At 44.1% G+C, this 15325-nt stretch overlaps 1 protein-coding gene across 1 annotated transcript; it reads left to right on the top strand.

Annotated features, from left to right (window-relative positions):
* The first annotated feature begins 584 nt into the window (after positions 1–584).
* On the top strand, positions 585–13585 carry LOC107522159 (retinoic acid early transcript 1E-like). Its single transcript, XM_060205124.1, has 6 exons — positions 585–674; positions 1035–1140; positions 8623–8886; positions 9131–9403; positions 12039–12159; positions 13171–13585. Exons 1-6 carry the CDS (start codon positions 585–587, stop codon positions 13349–13351), a joined length of 1035 nt encoding a protein of 344 aa, XP_060061107.1. The 3' UTR covers positions 13352–13585.
* Positions 13586–15325: the final 1740 nt, after the last annotated feature.

The raw sequence follows: 15325 nt of genomic DNA on the forward strand, positions 1-15325 counted from the left end.
TGAATCCACTGCTCCTGGAGGCCATTTTTCCCGTTTTTTGTTGCCCTTATTGTTGTAATTGCTGTTGTTGTTGCTGGATAGGACAGAGAGAAATCAAGAGACAATGGGAAGACAGAGGGGGAGAGAAAGAAAGAAACCTGTTGAGGGCTTGTGAAGCCACCCCCTGCAGGTGGGGAGCTGGGGGCTATAACCCCCATCCTGGAGCTGGTCCTTGCGCTTCACACCATGTGTGCTTAACCCACTGCACTACTGCCCAGCCCCAAGTCTTTTACTTTTCTTAGGATTATCCCTAGATATTTTATTATTTTTGTTACTGTAGTAAAAAGGCACTGATTTCTGGCTTTCTTCCTCTGAAGTGGTGATTGCACAGGGAATGCCACTGACTTTTGTATGTTAATTTTGTAGTCTGACACCTTATTATATTGCCTGATGATTCCCAGGAGCTTCTTGCATGATCCTTTAGGATTTCTATGTATACTATCATATTATCTGCAAACAGTGAGAGTTTGACTTCTTCTCTTCCAACCTGTATCCCTTTAATTCTTTGTTTTTGCTTGATTGCTATGGCAAGAACTTCCAACAGTATGTCGAACAGTATTGGTGGTACTGGCAGCCCTGTGGAGGGGAAATGCCTCCAGCTTTTCACCATTGAGTGCCCACTGCTTGTTAAGACTGTGAGCACTCTGGTGGTTATCTTTGGGAGGTGGAATGGTGGGAATTCAGAACTTTGGTGGTAGGTGTGATGTGGAACTATACACTATAATCTTACATTCTTGTAACAAACTATAAATAATAAATAAAATATATATCACATATTATATATATATATATAAGATATAGATAGCGATTCCATTCGAAGGTTTCTATCCAAATACATGGAAGCACTAATTTCTAGGGGCACTGGTTATCCACGGTCAGGGACTTTAAAGGGAAACAGAACTGACTGTGACACTGTGAAATGGCATCTTAAAATCCCTGGGGGCTACCAGGCAGAGAGGAAGAGCTGATAGTAGGAGGAGCCAATCCGCCCTTAGGACAGTGAGAGTCAGAGAGGCTGTTCTGACAGAACTGCCAAAAGAGCTTTCCTCCTGGCGTCCGCTCCAGTTTCTGCCGAGGGTCTTGTCCTGGGGGCTCGCTCTGGTGAGTTCTGGCATGGAACCCTGGGGTGGCGGTTGGGGGAAGGGCGAGGGGTGGGGCCCCCAGGATTGCTGGGGCGGGCTCAGGGGTGTCCTTTAGGCGACCTGAGCTTTCTCCCCAGTAGTTCTTCCTCAATTCCTCTGCAGGAGATTTTCTCCACTTTCCTAATCTCAGTGATTATCCAGGGTCAAAAGGGACGGTTTTTCGGCCTTGTAAGGGACGGAGGGAAGGAGGGAGGGGCAGAGTGCAATGGGAGATTCTGCTGCTAAAGCCCCACAGCCCCATCAGAACCAAGCCCTCAGAGCCCCTGGGAGAACTCACGCCCCTCACCTTGAACATCCCTGCTCACTCCGCCAGTAACTCACACATTGTGTCACCCTCCTCACCTCTGTTCACAATGGCAATCCATCTCTCCTTGGTCTCCTGAAACCTGTGTCTCCAACACCACCCCATCTAGGAAGTGAGCCTAACACTGCCCCCTCTCCCACCTCCTTGAAGGCAAACCAGGAAACACCCCACCCCTTTAAATTCAGCCCAGAAAACCCAGAAGCTGAGGGACAAGAAGTTTCCCCACAACCTGGAGTGAGTGGACGGGCACGCCTACTTTTTTCTTCAGTTGTATCTGCATTTTCTTGGTTAGTGATTTGATAATGGATTACTAATCACACCCTACCCAACACCAAAGTTCTGCCCCAAGCTCACAATTCTCACCAAGTCTTATGATTGGTTGCTTGTGTGTGTGTGTGTGTGTGTGTGTGTGTGTGTGTGTGTGTGTGTGTGTGTAGAAGATCGTGATCCAATGCAGGAAGAGCAAGTGGGAAAGCCTTTGCAGATTCAACTCAAAAAGGCTTCTGGCGGAACTGCATTCCTACAGAAAGTGGCTTAGGTCACGGGAGTAAAGTAACAGAGGTGCAAGAGGGAACAGGGCAAAGGACAGAGAGGCCCCTCTAAGCTCTGCTGCTGGACTGCTAGACTGGCCTCTACATGGAAGAATCACGAGAGGCAGATGTGTTTCAGGGAGACGTACGTTTAGAGGCAAAGCAGGCATGGAAAAGAGAGGGAAATGCATGCGTTAGAGGTATACAGACTTGCGGGGGCCTTGTGCAAACTTCAGGGGCTCACATCTATGTTGTATAGCCTTAGCACAAACCATGATCCCACACCCCATGACCCCCAACCCTTGAATATGCCAGCTCCCTGTGTCAAAAGGCCACAAGTGCTCATTTCAAATGACACACATCAGTCACCCCCCACAGTCACCACGCTAGCAGCCCAGCTCATGCTGATCTGTTGCTTATCTGCCCGGGCTCCCATGGAATCCAGTGCACGCAGCCCCTTCCTTTCTGTGAAATGACCCAAACCATCTCCTTCCCCAAATGCCATCTTATCCCCTTCTCGAGGGCACACTCAGAAAGAGCTCCAAACTAGAAGCTTCATGAGGTCTGCAGGAGCCTATATTTCTCTCCTCCCTCCTTTCAATTTCAAGAAGTGAAGGGAGATGACCATCAGCAGGAGTGGATTTGAGGCCCAGTGATAACTCTGGTGGACAAAAAGGAATAAAGAAAGAGGGGCCGGGTGGTGGTACACCTGGTTGAGCGCACATGTTACCATGCGAAAGGACCCAGGTTCGAGTCCCCGGTCCCCACCTGCAGGGGAAAAGCCTCACGAGTAGTGAAGCAGTGCTACAGGTGTCTCTCTGTCTCTCTTCCTCTCTATACCTCCCCCCTTCCCTCTTGATTTCTGGTTGTCTCTATCAAATAAATAAAGATAATAAAAAATTTAAATAAAAAAAGAATAAAGAAAGGAAAAAAAAAAGAAAGAAAATCCCCAAATCTGATCCACAGAACCTAAAGTAGAAAAAAAGCCCCCCCCCAAATGATAACAATAAGGGCAACACCACTTCTATGCTTTGGAGTGGAGCCCATTCTTTCCTACCTGCTGAGGGAAACATCGATTAATGGTCATGAATTAGACAACAGTAAAGGACAAATTGGTTCCCTTGGGCCTGTTCTGTTATTTTTTTTTTTTTACTTTATTTTTTTATTTGACAAGACAGAGAAACTGAAAGGGCAGGGAAAATAGAGAGAGAGAGAGAGAGAGAAAGATAGATACCTGCAGACCTGCTTCACCACTCATGAAGCATCCCCCATGCAGGTGGGAGAAGGGGCTCAAACCCAGGCTCTTGTGCTTGGTGATATGTGCACTTAACCCAGTGTGCCGTCAGCAGGCCCCCAGGCCTGTGTGTGATATCATGTCTTGGTGGTAGCTAGGACTAGAGACTAATAATAATAATAGCTTCCTGATTTTTCTCTAGGTCCTATTCCGGTAGGACTGATGGTCTGAGTGATTTCCTAATAAGGCTGGTGTTATGTATCCAGGTATTTGATTAGAATTGGGGTGAGCTGAAGAGGTCAATTGGAATCATTTAGGGGGAAAGGGTTTGAAATGTTAGATGTGAGTCGGTGGATATGGAATAAAATATGAGGATCTGGAGGGGAAACTGAAAGGGAAGGGCAAAGCCTGGTAGAAAACGAAGAGACTGACAGGACACTGTTGTAAAGTAGGAGAGAAACCTGTAGACTATGGGAAGTGCAGCTCAATGAACATCCAATAATCTTGCTCATATCCTGAGCAGGGAGTTGGGATGGGTCAGAGGTTTTCCAAGTGAGCTTTATTTTTATTTAACATTTTAACAAGTAATCATACTTGCAAAATAGTCCTTTCATATCATCTTCTTGGATTTTTTTTTTTTTTGCCACCAGGATTAACACCAGAGTTTACTATTTACACAATGTCTCCACTACTCCCCTGCCCTTTTTTTTGGAGGGGGGAAGAGGGGTGATGAGGAGAGAGAAGAGGGGAAAGGTTTGGAGAGGAGAGACACCTATAGCACTTCTTCACTGCCTGTAGGTTGGGCCTAGGAACTTGAACCCAGGTCCCCACACATGGTGACCTGTGTACTCCACCAGATACACCACCAGCTAGAAGCCTTTTCACTCTTAGTTTGCTGTAGTACTTATCAGTCTTTTCTGGAATTATTTAGGCAAATGTTCGTGGTTGAAGAGAATATATATATCAATATATATTCAAATCTTAAAACTGCTGGGAAGATGGGGCTCTCAGTTCCCACTGCAGGGCTTCAGCTCATTCTGCTATTGCTGTTGCTACTGCTGAAAGCCAGGGAGACTCTGGGAGGTGAGTGTCCTGGGGTGTCACCACCTGGCTGGGGAGGATGCAGGAGGGGCATCACCCAGAGTTCAGGCAGGTGCGGCCTGTCCAGATCTCTCAGGAGGGGAGGGTGTGGGGCTGGACTGACTGGACTAGAGGTTACTGGAACCCAGTTCCTAGGGACCTGGCCCAAGACCCTGTGCCTGGTGCTGCTCTCACAGGGGGGTGTAGTTCTCCCTCCTGCCAAGGCCACCTGCTCCTCCAGGAGCCTTTCCTGAACCAGGGACTATCATGCACATGTTTCCTGTGGTGTCATTTCTTTTTTCTTAAATTTTTTTTGACACTTTTGTTCCCTTCTAGCCAGTTGTAGAGTGCATTGATTGGCTACAGGGTGAGTTTGGGAAAGGTACTTTTTAAAATTTTAATTTCTTTATTGGGGAGTTAATGTTTTACATTTGACAGTAAATACAATAGTTTGTAAATGCATAACATTTCCCACTTTCCCATATAACAATACAACCCCCACTAGGCCTTCTGTCATCCTTCTTGGACCTGTATTCCCACCACCCCACCCCACCCCACCCACTCCAGAGTCTTTTACTTTGGTGCGATACACCAATTCCAGTTCAGGTTCTACTTGTGTTTTCTCTTATGATCTTGTTTTTCAACTTCTGCCAGAGAGTGATATCGTCCAATATTCATCCTTCTGTTTCTGACTTATTTCATTAAATTAACATGAATTTTTCAAGGTACATCCAGGATCGGCTGAAAACAGTGAAATCACCATTTTTTATAGCTGAGTAATATATATATACCACAACTTGCTCAGTTTCAGATGTTCTCTCTTCTACATGGGTAAATCTACTTCCTTGACTTGTTCTTTGAGACTGGAGAGCATTTAAATGTCCTTTGCACTCTGTAGCTTTATTTTCATGTTTCCATTTTCCTATACAGTGAGTCTTTAAGAGCTTGGATTTCTTTCTTAGTCCATTTCTCCATATTTGAATTGAGAGTTTTTTCTCTCTCCCTTTATACCAGGGTTATCTCTGAAACTCATTTGGCTACTGGAGCTTAGGAATCTATCAAATGCTCCTGACAGTGAATTTTTTCCTTTTGTTTTTCTTTAATTTTTTTATAGAGACAGAAATTGAGAGAAAAAAAGCGTGTCAGAGAGGAAGAGTTGTGCCACACTGATGCATTGCTCATGAAGTCCTCTCCTCCCACCACAAACACACACACTCATCACCATTTGTGAAGCTTTTTCCCTACAGGTGGGGAGCTGAGGCTCGAACCTTGGTCTTTATGCACTGTGATGTATGTGGTTAACCAGGTGAACCACCATCTGGCCCCCTGATGTTTCTTTCTTTACTAGCTGTTCTTTGGTGAAATTTGTTGAGTTATTTCATTGTAGTATTTGTTTTCTTGGGGATAGCCAACTTCTCAAGATTAAGTTGTTGTAGCAATACCTTGGAGTTCTCTTTTTTTTTTTTTTGCCTCCAGGGTTATCGCTGGGGCTCAGTGCCTGCTCCATGAATTCACTGATCCTGGGGACTATTTTTCCCCTTTTGTTGCCCTTGCTGTTTATCATTGTCATTGCTATTATTGTTGTTGTTATTGCTGTCGTCGTTGTTGCATAGGACAGAGAGAAATCGAGAGAGAAAGGAAAGACAGCAAGGGATGTTGTTTTCGATGGGTTAGGTTGTTTTCGCCGGGCTAGCTTCATGGGCGGGTAACAGACGACCAGGGATTCATGGTTGAGCTGTAGGCAGTATCTCTTTATTCATGCAGGACGCAGCACAATCTAAGCCGAGCTAAACTAAAGTACAGTACTCTAAAACTCACAATGCTGTCTTTATATATACTTCCCAAGTAGGGTGGAAACAGGATGTGACATAGAGAGGGTGGAGAGAAAAGTGACTGGTGAAAATCAGGGTGTGACAAAGAAGGGATCAGGGTGTGACAAGGAGGGGGGGTGGAGCAAAAACATATCATGAAACAGTGGGGATTGAACCAATGCCCTGGAGGGAGGTGCTTGTTAACAGCGGTTATGTAAATAGAATGAAGTGGTTATGTAAATAGAATAGTGTTAAGCAGGGGGGATTTAAACCAAATGAAACAGAAGGGGTCTCATGCATACCAACAAAGGGAGAGAGAAAGATAGACACCTGCAGACCTGCTTCTCCGCTTGTGAAGTGACCCCTCTGCAGGTGGGGAGCCAGGAGCTGGAACCAGGACCCTTATCCCAGTCCTTGTGCTTCACACCATGTGTGCTTAAGCTGCTACACTACCAGCTGGCCCCCTTGTTGCATGTCGTATCACCTCAGATTGATTTTTGAGAGCCTAGAGGACAAAAATGGTCATATACACTTTGTATCATATAAAACTAGTAGATATGGCGGAGGTGAAGTCAAGTCTGCTGACTGACAAAGTACAGAGCAGGGCGGGACCAACTGCAAAGCAGGAAGTCCTAGGCCACACTGAAGCTATTCATCCTTTTTGTTTCCAATTACATTGATAATTTGAGGACTTATTGGCTATATTGAAAATACACAAATACCACCTGGGGACAATAAAAAGAGATCCCCAGGGGAAGTACGTAGTGACAACAATTATGGCAGTAAGTGTAATAAGACCAAAAATGAATGGCCTAGGAGCAGAAGCCATTGGAAGGCTTTCAGAAAAAGAGCTACTTGTCACCGCTTCAGCTTTTTAATTCATTGGACTCAGACCAAAAGCCAGAATTATGGGTGACTTATAGAATAAGTAGCAGACTGTGGTTTCCACCTAAATATAAAAGGCCCTATAGCTTACCCTCACCCACTGACTCCCTGCTCCACTTACAGGTATCTATGATGAATATAGAGGTTGAGTAGTTAAATGGCTAGTTATGTAAGAGTTAATGGGTAGAAGTTAGTAAATTTTCATAAAGGTAAAAGTTAGTTCTTCTTCTAGCGTTTGCCCTTCTTCTGTAGCCAGTCAACAGCGACAGGTTGAGCCTGATGTAAAGTTTCGAGACCTCCTTTGAATCTGGAGAGGTGGCAGTCGCTGACTATGTGGGTCATAGTCTGTCTGTAGCCGCAGGGGCAGTTCGGGTCGTCTCTGGCTCCCCAGCGATGGAACATAGCGGCGCACCGGCCATGGCCTGTTCGATAGCGATTGAGGAGGGCCCAATCATAACGTGCCAGGTCAAAGCCGGGTTGACGCTTACAGGGGTCTGTGATGAGGTGTTTGTTCTTTACCTCAGCTGACTGCCAACTCTGTTTCCAAGAGTCTGGAACAGAGAAGTTCAGTGTAGGCGTAAAAGTTAGTGAACTCTCATATATACAGAGTTTACCCAGTAGAGAGCCCCCATGGTGTGTGCTTACTTTACAACAGAAGATTTCTTTAGGTAGACAGTTTGCTAGGTATTAGAAAAGTGTTACTTAATTAGACGCATCCAAGAGTGGGTTAAAAAGAAAAGCTGTTAGACTGAGCTCCAGAAAAGACATGATAACCCAACACAGCCGAAACAAAGGGAATAATGTTTAAAGTTATTTTGGCCACACCAAGGCTACACAGATGGTCAAAACCTAGGGAAGGGCAGGTTGTTTCAGACCAAAGAAACTTTCAAAGAGAACATGCCTATAATGATGATAATGTTTATAATGATAATAGTGTCTGGAGTTATTTCTAATGTTAATAAAAATTGTCTTACTTGATGTCAACTGTATCCAGGTGAAAAGTGTTTAAATAATAAACCTCTGCAGAGGACAGAGGTGTTTCTCTTCTGCACTTGAAGCAGCTGACATGTCTTTCACTTCATTCATCCGCCAACACCCCTTTCCTTCAGAAGGTACCTAATAACTTTCGCAGGAGCTGGCCCCCAGCATAGATAAGTAAAATTATTTCTCTTGGTACTTGTAAATGCACATAAGTGGTTACAGTATCATCACAGTATGTAACTAGGCGTAAAGTGATGGTAAATACAATAAAGTGCATGTTATCTACCATGTATATGCAACCAGGTTAAGACATCTGGTCACCACCTGTAAAGGAAACACCACAAGTGGCAGAGTACTATGGCAGTTGTCTCTCTCTGATTCTTGCCTTCTGTTAAAAAACAAATATGCAAAAAAAATTAAATTTTTAAAAAGACCAGAAAATAATCCAAGCCTCCATGACACCTCTTGTAGAAAAACAAAACAAAACAAAAACAGACAATTAAATATGAAATGAGACTCAGAGTCAGAAGCAGGAGGACTTGGGGTGGAGACCCTCCCTTTGCAGCCAGGCCCATCACAGGGAGGCCCCAGCTCACACCTGCATCTTCTCTCACAGGAGCTCACTCTCTCTGCCTCAACCTCACTGTCAGATCTCAGTTCTCAAATGGACAGCCCTGGTGTGAAGCCCAGGGCTCAGTGGATGGAAAGCCTTTCCTTCAGTACGACAGTGACAGCAGCAAGGCCAGACCTGTAGGTCTGCTGGGGGAGAAGGTCAAGGCCACCAAAGCATGGAAAGAATTGTCCCAAACTCTGGAAGAAGTGGGGCGAGAGCTCAGGATGATCTTGCTTGTCACAAAACCAGAGAAAAGCCTGAGCAGGGGTGAGTGTGGGAAGGGGGTGGGAGCTGGAGACAGGGAACAAGAGAGGGGAGGGGGCAGCACACAGGAGGGAAGGGGCTTTGTGTGACCACTGAACATGGTGCCACCTCAGAGACAAGGTGGGTCTGCTGGGCAGGAAAGGGCAGGTCATGGAGAGAAGATCCAGGCCCTGAGTGTGAGAGACACCCTGGGCACTGGGAGGGAAGGGGCTCTCAGAGTCAGGTGGTGATGTGTGTGGGGGTGCAGGTCCCCCCAGCCTGCAGGCCCAGCTGTGCTGTCAGAGGGAAGCAGGAGAGTGCACTGGTGCATCCTGGGAGTTCAGCATCAATGGACAGAGAGCCCTCCTGGACACAATGACCATGAGCTGGATAGTCATTGATCCTGGAGCCAGAGGGATCAAGGAGGAGTGGGAGAAGAACCGGGACCTGGAAGAGTATTTTGGAAGGATCTCAACCATAACTTGTTGTCACTGGCTTAAAAAATTCTTACAACACTGGGAGAAAATACTGGCAACCAAAGGTAACTGAGAGCTGTGGAGGGTGTAGGAGCTGTCTTTGAAGGCCTGTGTCTTCCCTGTGTGGATCTAAGTATGTGTGTGTGGTTGAAAATATGACGCATATCTGTGTGGACTTCCAGTCTGCAGGATCAGTGACTGCCAGATGATTTCCCACAATTCTCTTTTCCTATCTGTCTCCCTCAACCCAGGAAGCCCTCCCCATTCACCAATGACCAGACCTCCTAGACTAATTGTTCCTCAAATTTGTAGGCTTCATTTTGACTCCTGACCTTCTCCTTTCGTTTTAGTCTTCTTTAATCAGTTCAGAGGTCACTTCCCATAAACCCTTCCTAAACTTCCCCAAACAGAATTAAGCACCTCCTATGTTGTCATTCTGAAAAAGGTTCCACCTGCAGTAAGCATGTCAAACTGCATGATAGCCTCATTGACATGTATTATCTTCCTCAAGAGAAACCTGGACTCCATGAGGACAGGGTACATCCAGGTCATCTTTACTCCCCAGGATGAGAGAAAATGACCGTCACATAGTCAATACAAATGGAGGTGATACGTGCTAACTTATAAATTTGGTGCTGATAAAAGTGTATGTACGTTTATTTGACGTGGGTTTTTTTTGTTTCAGTGCCACCATTAGAAGCCATATATACTACTCTGCATTCTTCATCCACCCAGTTGACTGGATCAATCTCCATATTGTTCACCCACTGCTTGTTCCTAATTTTCTTTATGGTTGTTTCCTCAGTTTTCCCAGAAATAAACACAATGGTACCAGATATAAAAACTAAAAGACTTTGCCATTATCAGATCTACTTGCAAGAATTACTGAAAGGAGTAACACACACACAAAATAAGGAAACACAAGTCATAGAAATATGAGACAACCCCCACACCTATGGACATCTAATCTTTGATAAGGGGGCCCAAAGTATTAAATGGAGGAAGGAGGCTCTCTTCAATAAATGGTGCTGGGAAAACTGGATTGAAACATGCAGAAGTGTCGTTTTTGACGGGTTATGTTGTTTTCAATGGGTTAAGTTGTTTTCGCCAGGCTAGCTTCACGGGCGGGTAACAGACGACCAGAGATTCATGGTTGAGCTGTAGGCAGTATCTCTTTATTCATGCAGGACGCAGCACAATCTAAGCCGAGCTAAACTGAAGTACAGTACCCTAAAACTCACAATGCTGTCTTTATATATACTTCCCAAGTAGGGTGGAAACAGGATGTGACATAGAGAGGGTGGAGAGAAAAGTGACTGGTGAAAATCAGGGTGTGATAAAGAAGGGATCAGGGTGTGACAAGGAGGGGGGTGGAGCAAAAACATATCATGAAACAGTGGAGATTAAACCAATGCCCTGGAGGGAGGTATTGTTAACAGCAGTTATATAAATAGAATGAAGTGGTTATGTAAATAGAATAGTGTTAAGCAGGGGGGATTTAAACCAAATGAAACAGAAGGGGTCTCATGCATACCAACACAGAAGAATGAAAATGAACCATCTTATCTCACCAGAAACAAAAGTCAACTCCAAATGGATCAAGGATGTGGATGTAAAGGGAGGGAATTTGTGATTATACATGGTCTTTTGGTGGTGGGAATGGTGTTTATGTACACTCCTATTAATTTGTAGTCATATAAATCACTATTGAATTAATATGAGAGGGGAAAAACTGACTGAATGTCTCAAACTTTTTAAAGCACATACTGAGTCTTTTTAACACATAGGCTGAATCTTTGATATGTTGTTCTCTCTTAAAAACTTAGTCCAGGGAGAACGAAAGCAACTGGTAGCATAGCTATATGCAAATAATGACAAAGGACATAAAATATAGCCATGATGTGTATGATACAGTAAATCCTAACAGAGGGATTTTTCAAAGTTATCCCAATTGCTAAACAATGTATTATTGCAGTAACTGTCTATTGTCTTCTTAAGCCCTAAGACAACAGTAATCTCCCGCTTCCTCTATAGAGCCTATGTTTCTCCCAGTCCTGGAACCTCTGGGGTGGGGCTCACTTCCCTGCATGCTTCTCTCAAGTCATACCAAATGATATATGCTTAGCTAGTGTGGGGGTGCCTCCTCCTGAGTGCATACTCTCTGGGTTGGAGAGAACTCAACTGGAGCCAGCCTGGGCTGCTACTCATTCAACAATGCGAGGGAGATGACTCAGGAACCAAACACGTGGTGCAAGGCAATGCAATATCTTTATTGATCAGAAAGCCACGGCTTTTAAAAGAGAGACCCGGAAGTGGCACATTGGAAATGGAAACGGCTAGGAAAGGGGCGGAGAAAAGCAAAATGGGGCTAGAAAGGTAGGAACTTCCTAACTGTTGTAAGGGTTTTAACTGGTAGGATTAATACTACCCTGGAGGCAGGGAGGGTCTTGAGAGTAGAAAGAAGAAAGATCAAAGGAATGAAATGGGTGGGGATCTTTCAGGCAAAACAATGATTATGTAGATAGGCCCTAGTATCAGGAATGCAGGGTGCTTTTTGAGGCAGGGAGTCTGATAAGAAGGGGGAAACCTTTGGGTTTACTCCTGTCCCTCCTTGCTCAACCTCTCAGTAGAGAGAGAGACTGACAGGATAGACACACTCCACCTGCCAAGCTCAACCACATCCTCACAATATCCCGACAGATATTGCATCCGGCAATTCCAACCTAATCAATGCAACAAGTACCATCTCAGCATGCTTCACCTCAGACTGTGTACAGAGATGTCAGGCATGGAATGCCAACCCTTCACCCTCATCACTTTGGTGAGACATTTCTTTTCATGATATTCTCTAATTCCATTCCAAAGTCCCAAAACCTAGATTTAGGTCCCCGTTAGATAGAGCATATATTCACATGTATCCATAAATCAGGGCAAAATGTATACCCGAAAGCAAAAATACACAATAGTCTTTAGTGAATAAGTATCAAGTTCTTAATGAAATAGTGTCCACTTAGACTTAGATATCTTCCTCATCTACTTCCTATTACACTTCGCTCACTCACTCCAAAGCTAACCTTAGCAAAGTTGAATAAGGGCAAGAGACTGGCATACTTTAACAATGACTTTAGTCACTATCAGGCTATTCCACCAGCTGGGGCCCTAATCAGGGAGCCCTGAAATTCCCAAACAGATTTGATAGACCTAGAACTCAAATAAATCCCTCTTTCCATTGTTACCAGTCATCTCCTTCAGGAACAACAAAATAGACCCCTTTGTAGGCCCCCATAGGACCTTGCCCTCAACTTGGATCAACAATGGTAGAGAATGTCCCATCCTCCGAAGGGAGGATGGACAACATACTCTATGCTACACCTGAGGAAGATGGGTCAATAATGGGGCAGCATGGAATGTTCCTACTCATGACCACAGAATGTGAGCTCAGATCTAGAGGTATGTAGAGGTCACACAGGCTCCTAAGCTACTTATGGGCCTCAGATCACATCAAATCGATGGGCTTTACAGTCAACAATATTTATACACCTTTCCCATATTTGGGAGCTACTCTCTTCCTTGATCCAGCTTTCTGGTCCTTTTCCCAGGCATGACATCCTCTCCCCAGACAAAAACTTGGATCCACCTGCATATCAGATTTCAGGCTCAGGCAAAACAAAAACAAAAACACTAGTATAGTTACAGGACCTTTGAAATATAACTAAAATATGCCTACTAGCTATCTACAAAATGGAGGACCCCCCAATCTGCACTATTCCAGCCTTTAGGTCCATGATTGCACAACAATTTATTTGGCTTTGTATGTTAACTCTCTTTCCAGCCACCAGGTTCCAGATACTAGCAGGATGCGACCACACTTCCCCGGACAGACAACCCCACCAATGTACCTTGGAACTCCACTTCCCCAGAGCCCTTCCCCACTAGGGAAAGAGATGGGCAGGCTGGGAATATGGATCGGCCTATCAGTGCCCATGTTCAGCAGAGAAGCAATTACGCTGTGAATGATGGATCCTGAGCATAGGAACAATATTGCTTTAAAGAAAGATAGACCTTCCACCTTCTGCATCCCACAATGATCTTGGGTCCATACTCCCAGAGGGTTAAAGAACAGGAAAACTATCAGGGGAGAGGATGGGATACGGAGGTCTGGTGGTGGGAATTGTGCGAAGTTGTACCCCTCTTATCCTATGGTTTTGTCAATGTTTCCTTTTTATAAATAAAAAAAATTTTTTAAAGGACAGTGTAAGAGAGACTCTCTTCAATATATACATAATATATTTATATGTAAATGCATACAGAATAATTTTACATATAGTGAATTTATCAATGTATACATATAGTCCTCTATGTTTTTTAAATATCATTTTCTCTAAAATACTTTTTAATCTTTCCTACCTATTCTTTGTTATTCCCTTTATCATATATAGAATTTTGAGTTTCTTGAATTTGGCATTTATTTTAGAAATTATTTTGTCAGGAGCTGAGTAGTGGAGCACCTGGTTGAATATACATATTACAGTGCTCAAGGACCCAGGTTTGAGCCCTTGGTCTCAACCTACCAGGGGTAAAGTTTCATGAGTGGTGAATCAGTACTGCAGGTGTCTCTCTCTCTCTCTCTCTCTCTCTCTCTCTATCACCTTCTCCCCTCTCGATTTCTGACTGTCTCTATCCAATAAATTAATAAAGTTAATAAAAAAGAAATTATTTTGTCCTTTTTTATATGTTTATTTATTCCCTTTTATTGCCCTTGTTGCCCTTATTGTTGTAGTTATTATTGTTGTCATCATTGTTGGATGGGACAGAGAGAAATGGAGAGAGGAGGGGAAGACAGAGAGGGGGAGAGAAAGATAGACACCTGCAGACCTGCTTCACCGCTTGTGAAGCAACTCCCCTGCAGGTGGGGAGCCAGGGGCTTGAACCGGGATCCTTACACCAGTTCTTATGTATTTTGCCCTTTTTAAAATTCCTTTCTAGAGTTCTACCAGTTCCAGTTCTTATTTACCCTGTCCATTTGACTCACACACACTTCCAGATGTTTGCCTATCTTTTCTTCGAGCACACATATTTTTATTTGCCATGTTTCTTTTTTATTTTTATGGAGAGAGAAAAAGTGAAAGGGGTGGGGAGAAGGAAAGAGAGAGCCACCTGCAGCATTGCTTCACTGCTCACAAAGCTTCCTCCATGCAAGTGGGGGCTAGGTACTTGAACCCAAGTCTGCACAGATAAAATTCTGAATTTAAAAATTCTAGATTGAGAAGGCCAGTTCTAGATCAAGAGTGGCATACTGGGTAAAAGCACACACATTACCATGCACAAGAACCTGGGTTCAAGTCCAGCGATAACCCTGAAGGAAAAAAAAAAATTTTTTTTTAAGGAAAAAATGGCTTCCTGGAGTGGTAAATTCATAGTGCAGGCACTGAGCCCTAGGAATAACCCAAGTGGGAAAAATTTTAAAAAGTCCGTTCCTTATTATAGTAGCTGCTGTTAGTCACTAAGTCTCCACTCAATTCACTAGACTCAACTGGTTGCTAAAGATGTGTCATTTTGACACATGAATCATTATGACTTTAATTAATGTCTTTCAGCCTCGTGAGAAACTTGCCACTCCCTTAACTCTGTAGCTACAGGGAAATCGAAAGTTACTCAAGATCAGGGTTTATCAGAAAAGTTTCCATGGAGCTGCTGCATTTCGTCACCCTTTCTTCTTGGGGTTCTCCATCTCTCCTTGAAGGCCCAGAACCCTCTCCCATTCCTTAGAGCAAGATGCCAGCTTTTGCCTTGTGCTCCTGATCTTGAAATCCATGCCTACGTGTATTTTTATGTAGTTAACTTTTCTTTCTTTCACAGATGTTTCATTTTCAATGTATTATCCATCAGCCTGAGAAGACCCCAAAAGGATGAGAGAAATTTCCTCTCAGTCACATCCAGTATCAATTTACCAGAATCCCCAGGATTTTCACTTCTTCATTTTCTTT

Source organism: Erinaceus europaeus, chromosome 13, assembly GCF_950295315.1.
Source record: "Erinaceus europaeus chromosome 13, mEriEur2.1, whole genome shotgun sequence".
NCBI classification, from domain to species: domain Eukaryota; kingdom Metazoa; phylum Chordata; class Mammalia; order Eulipotyphla; family Erinaceidae; genus Erinaceus; species Erinaceus europaeus.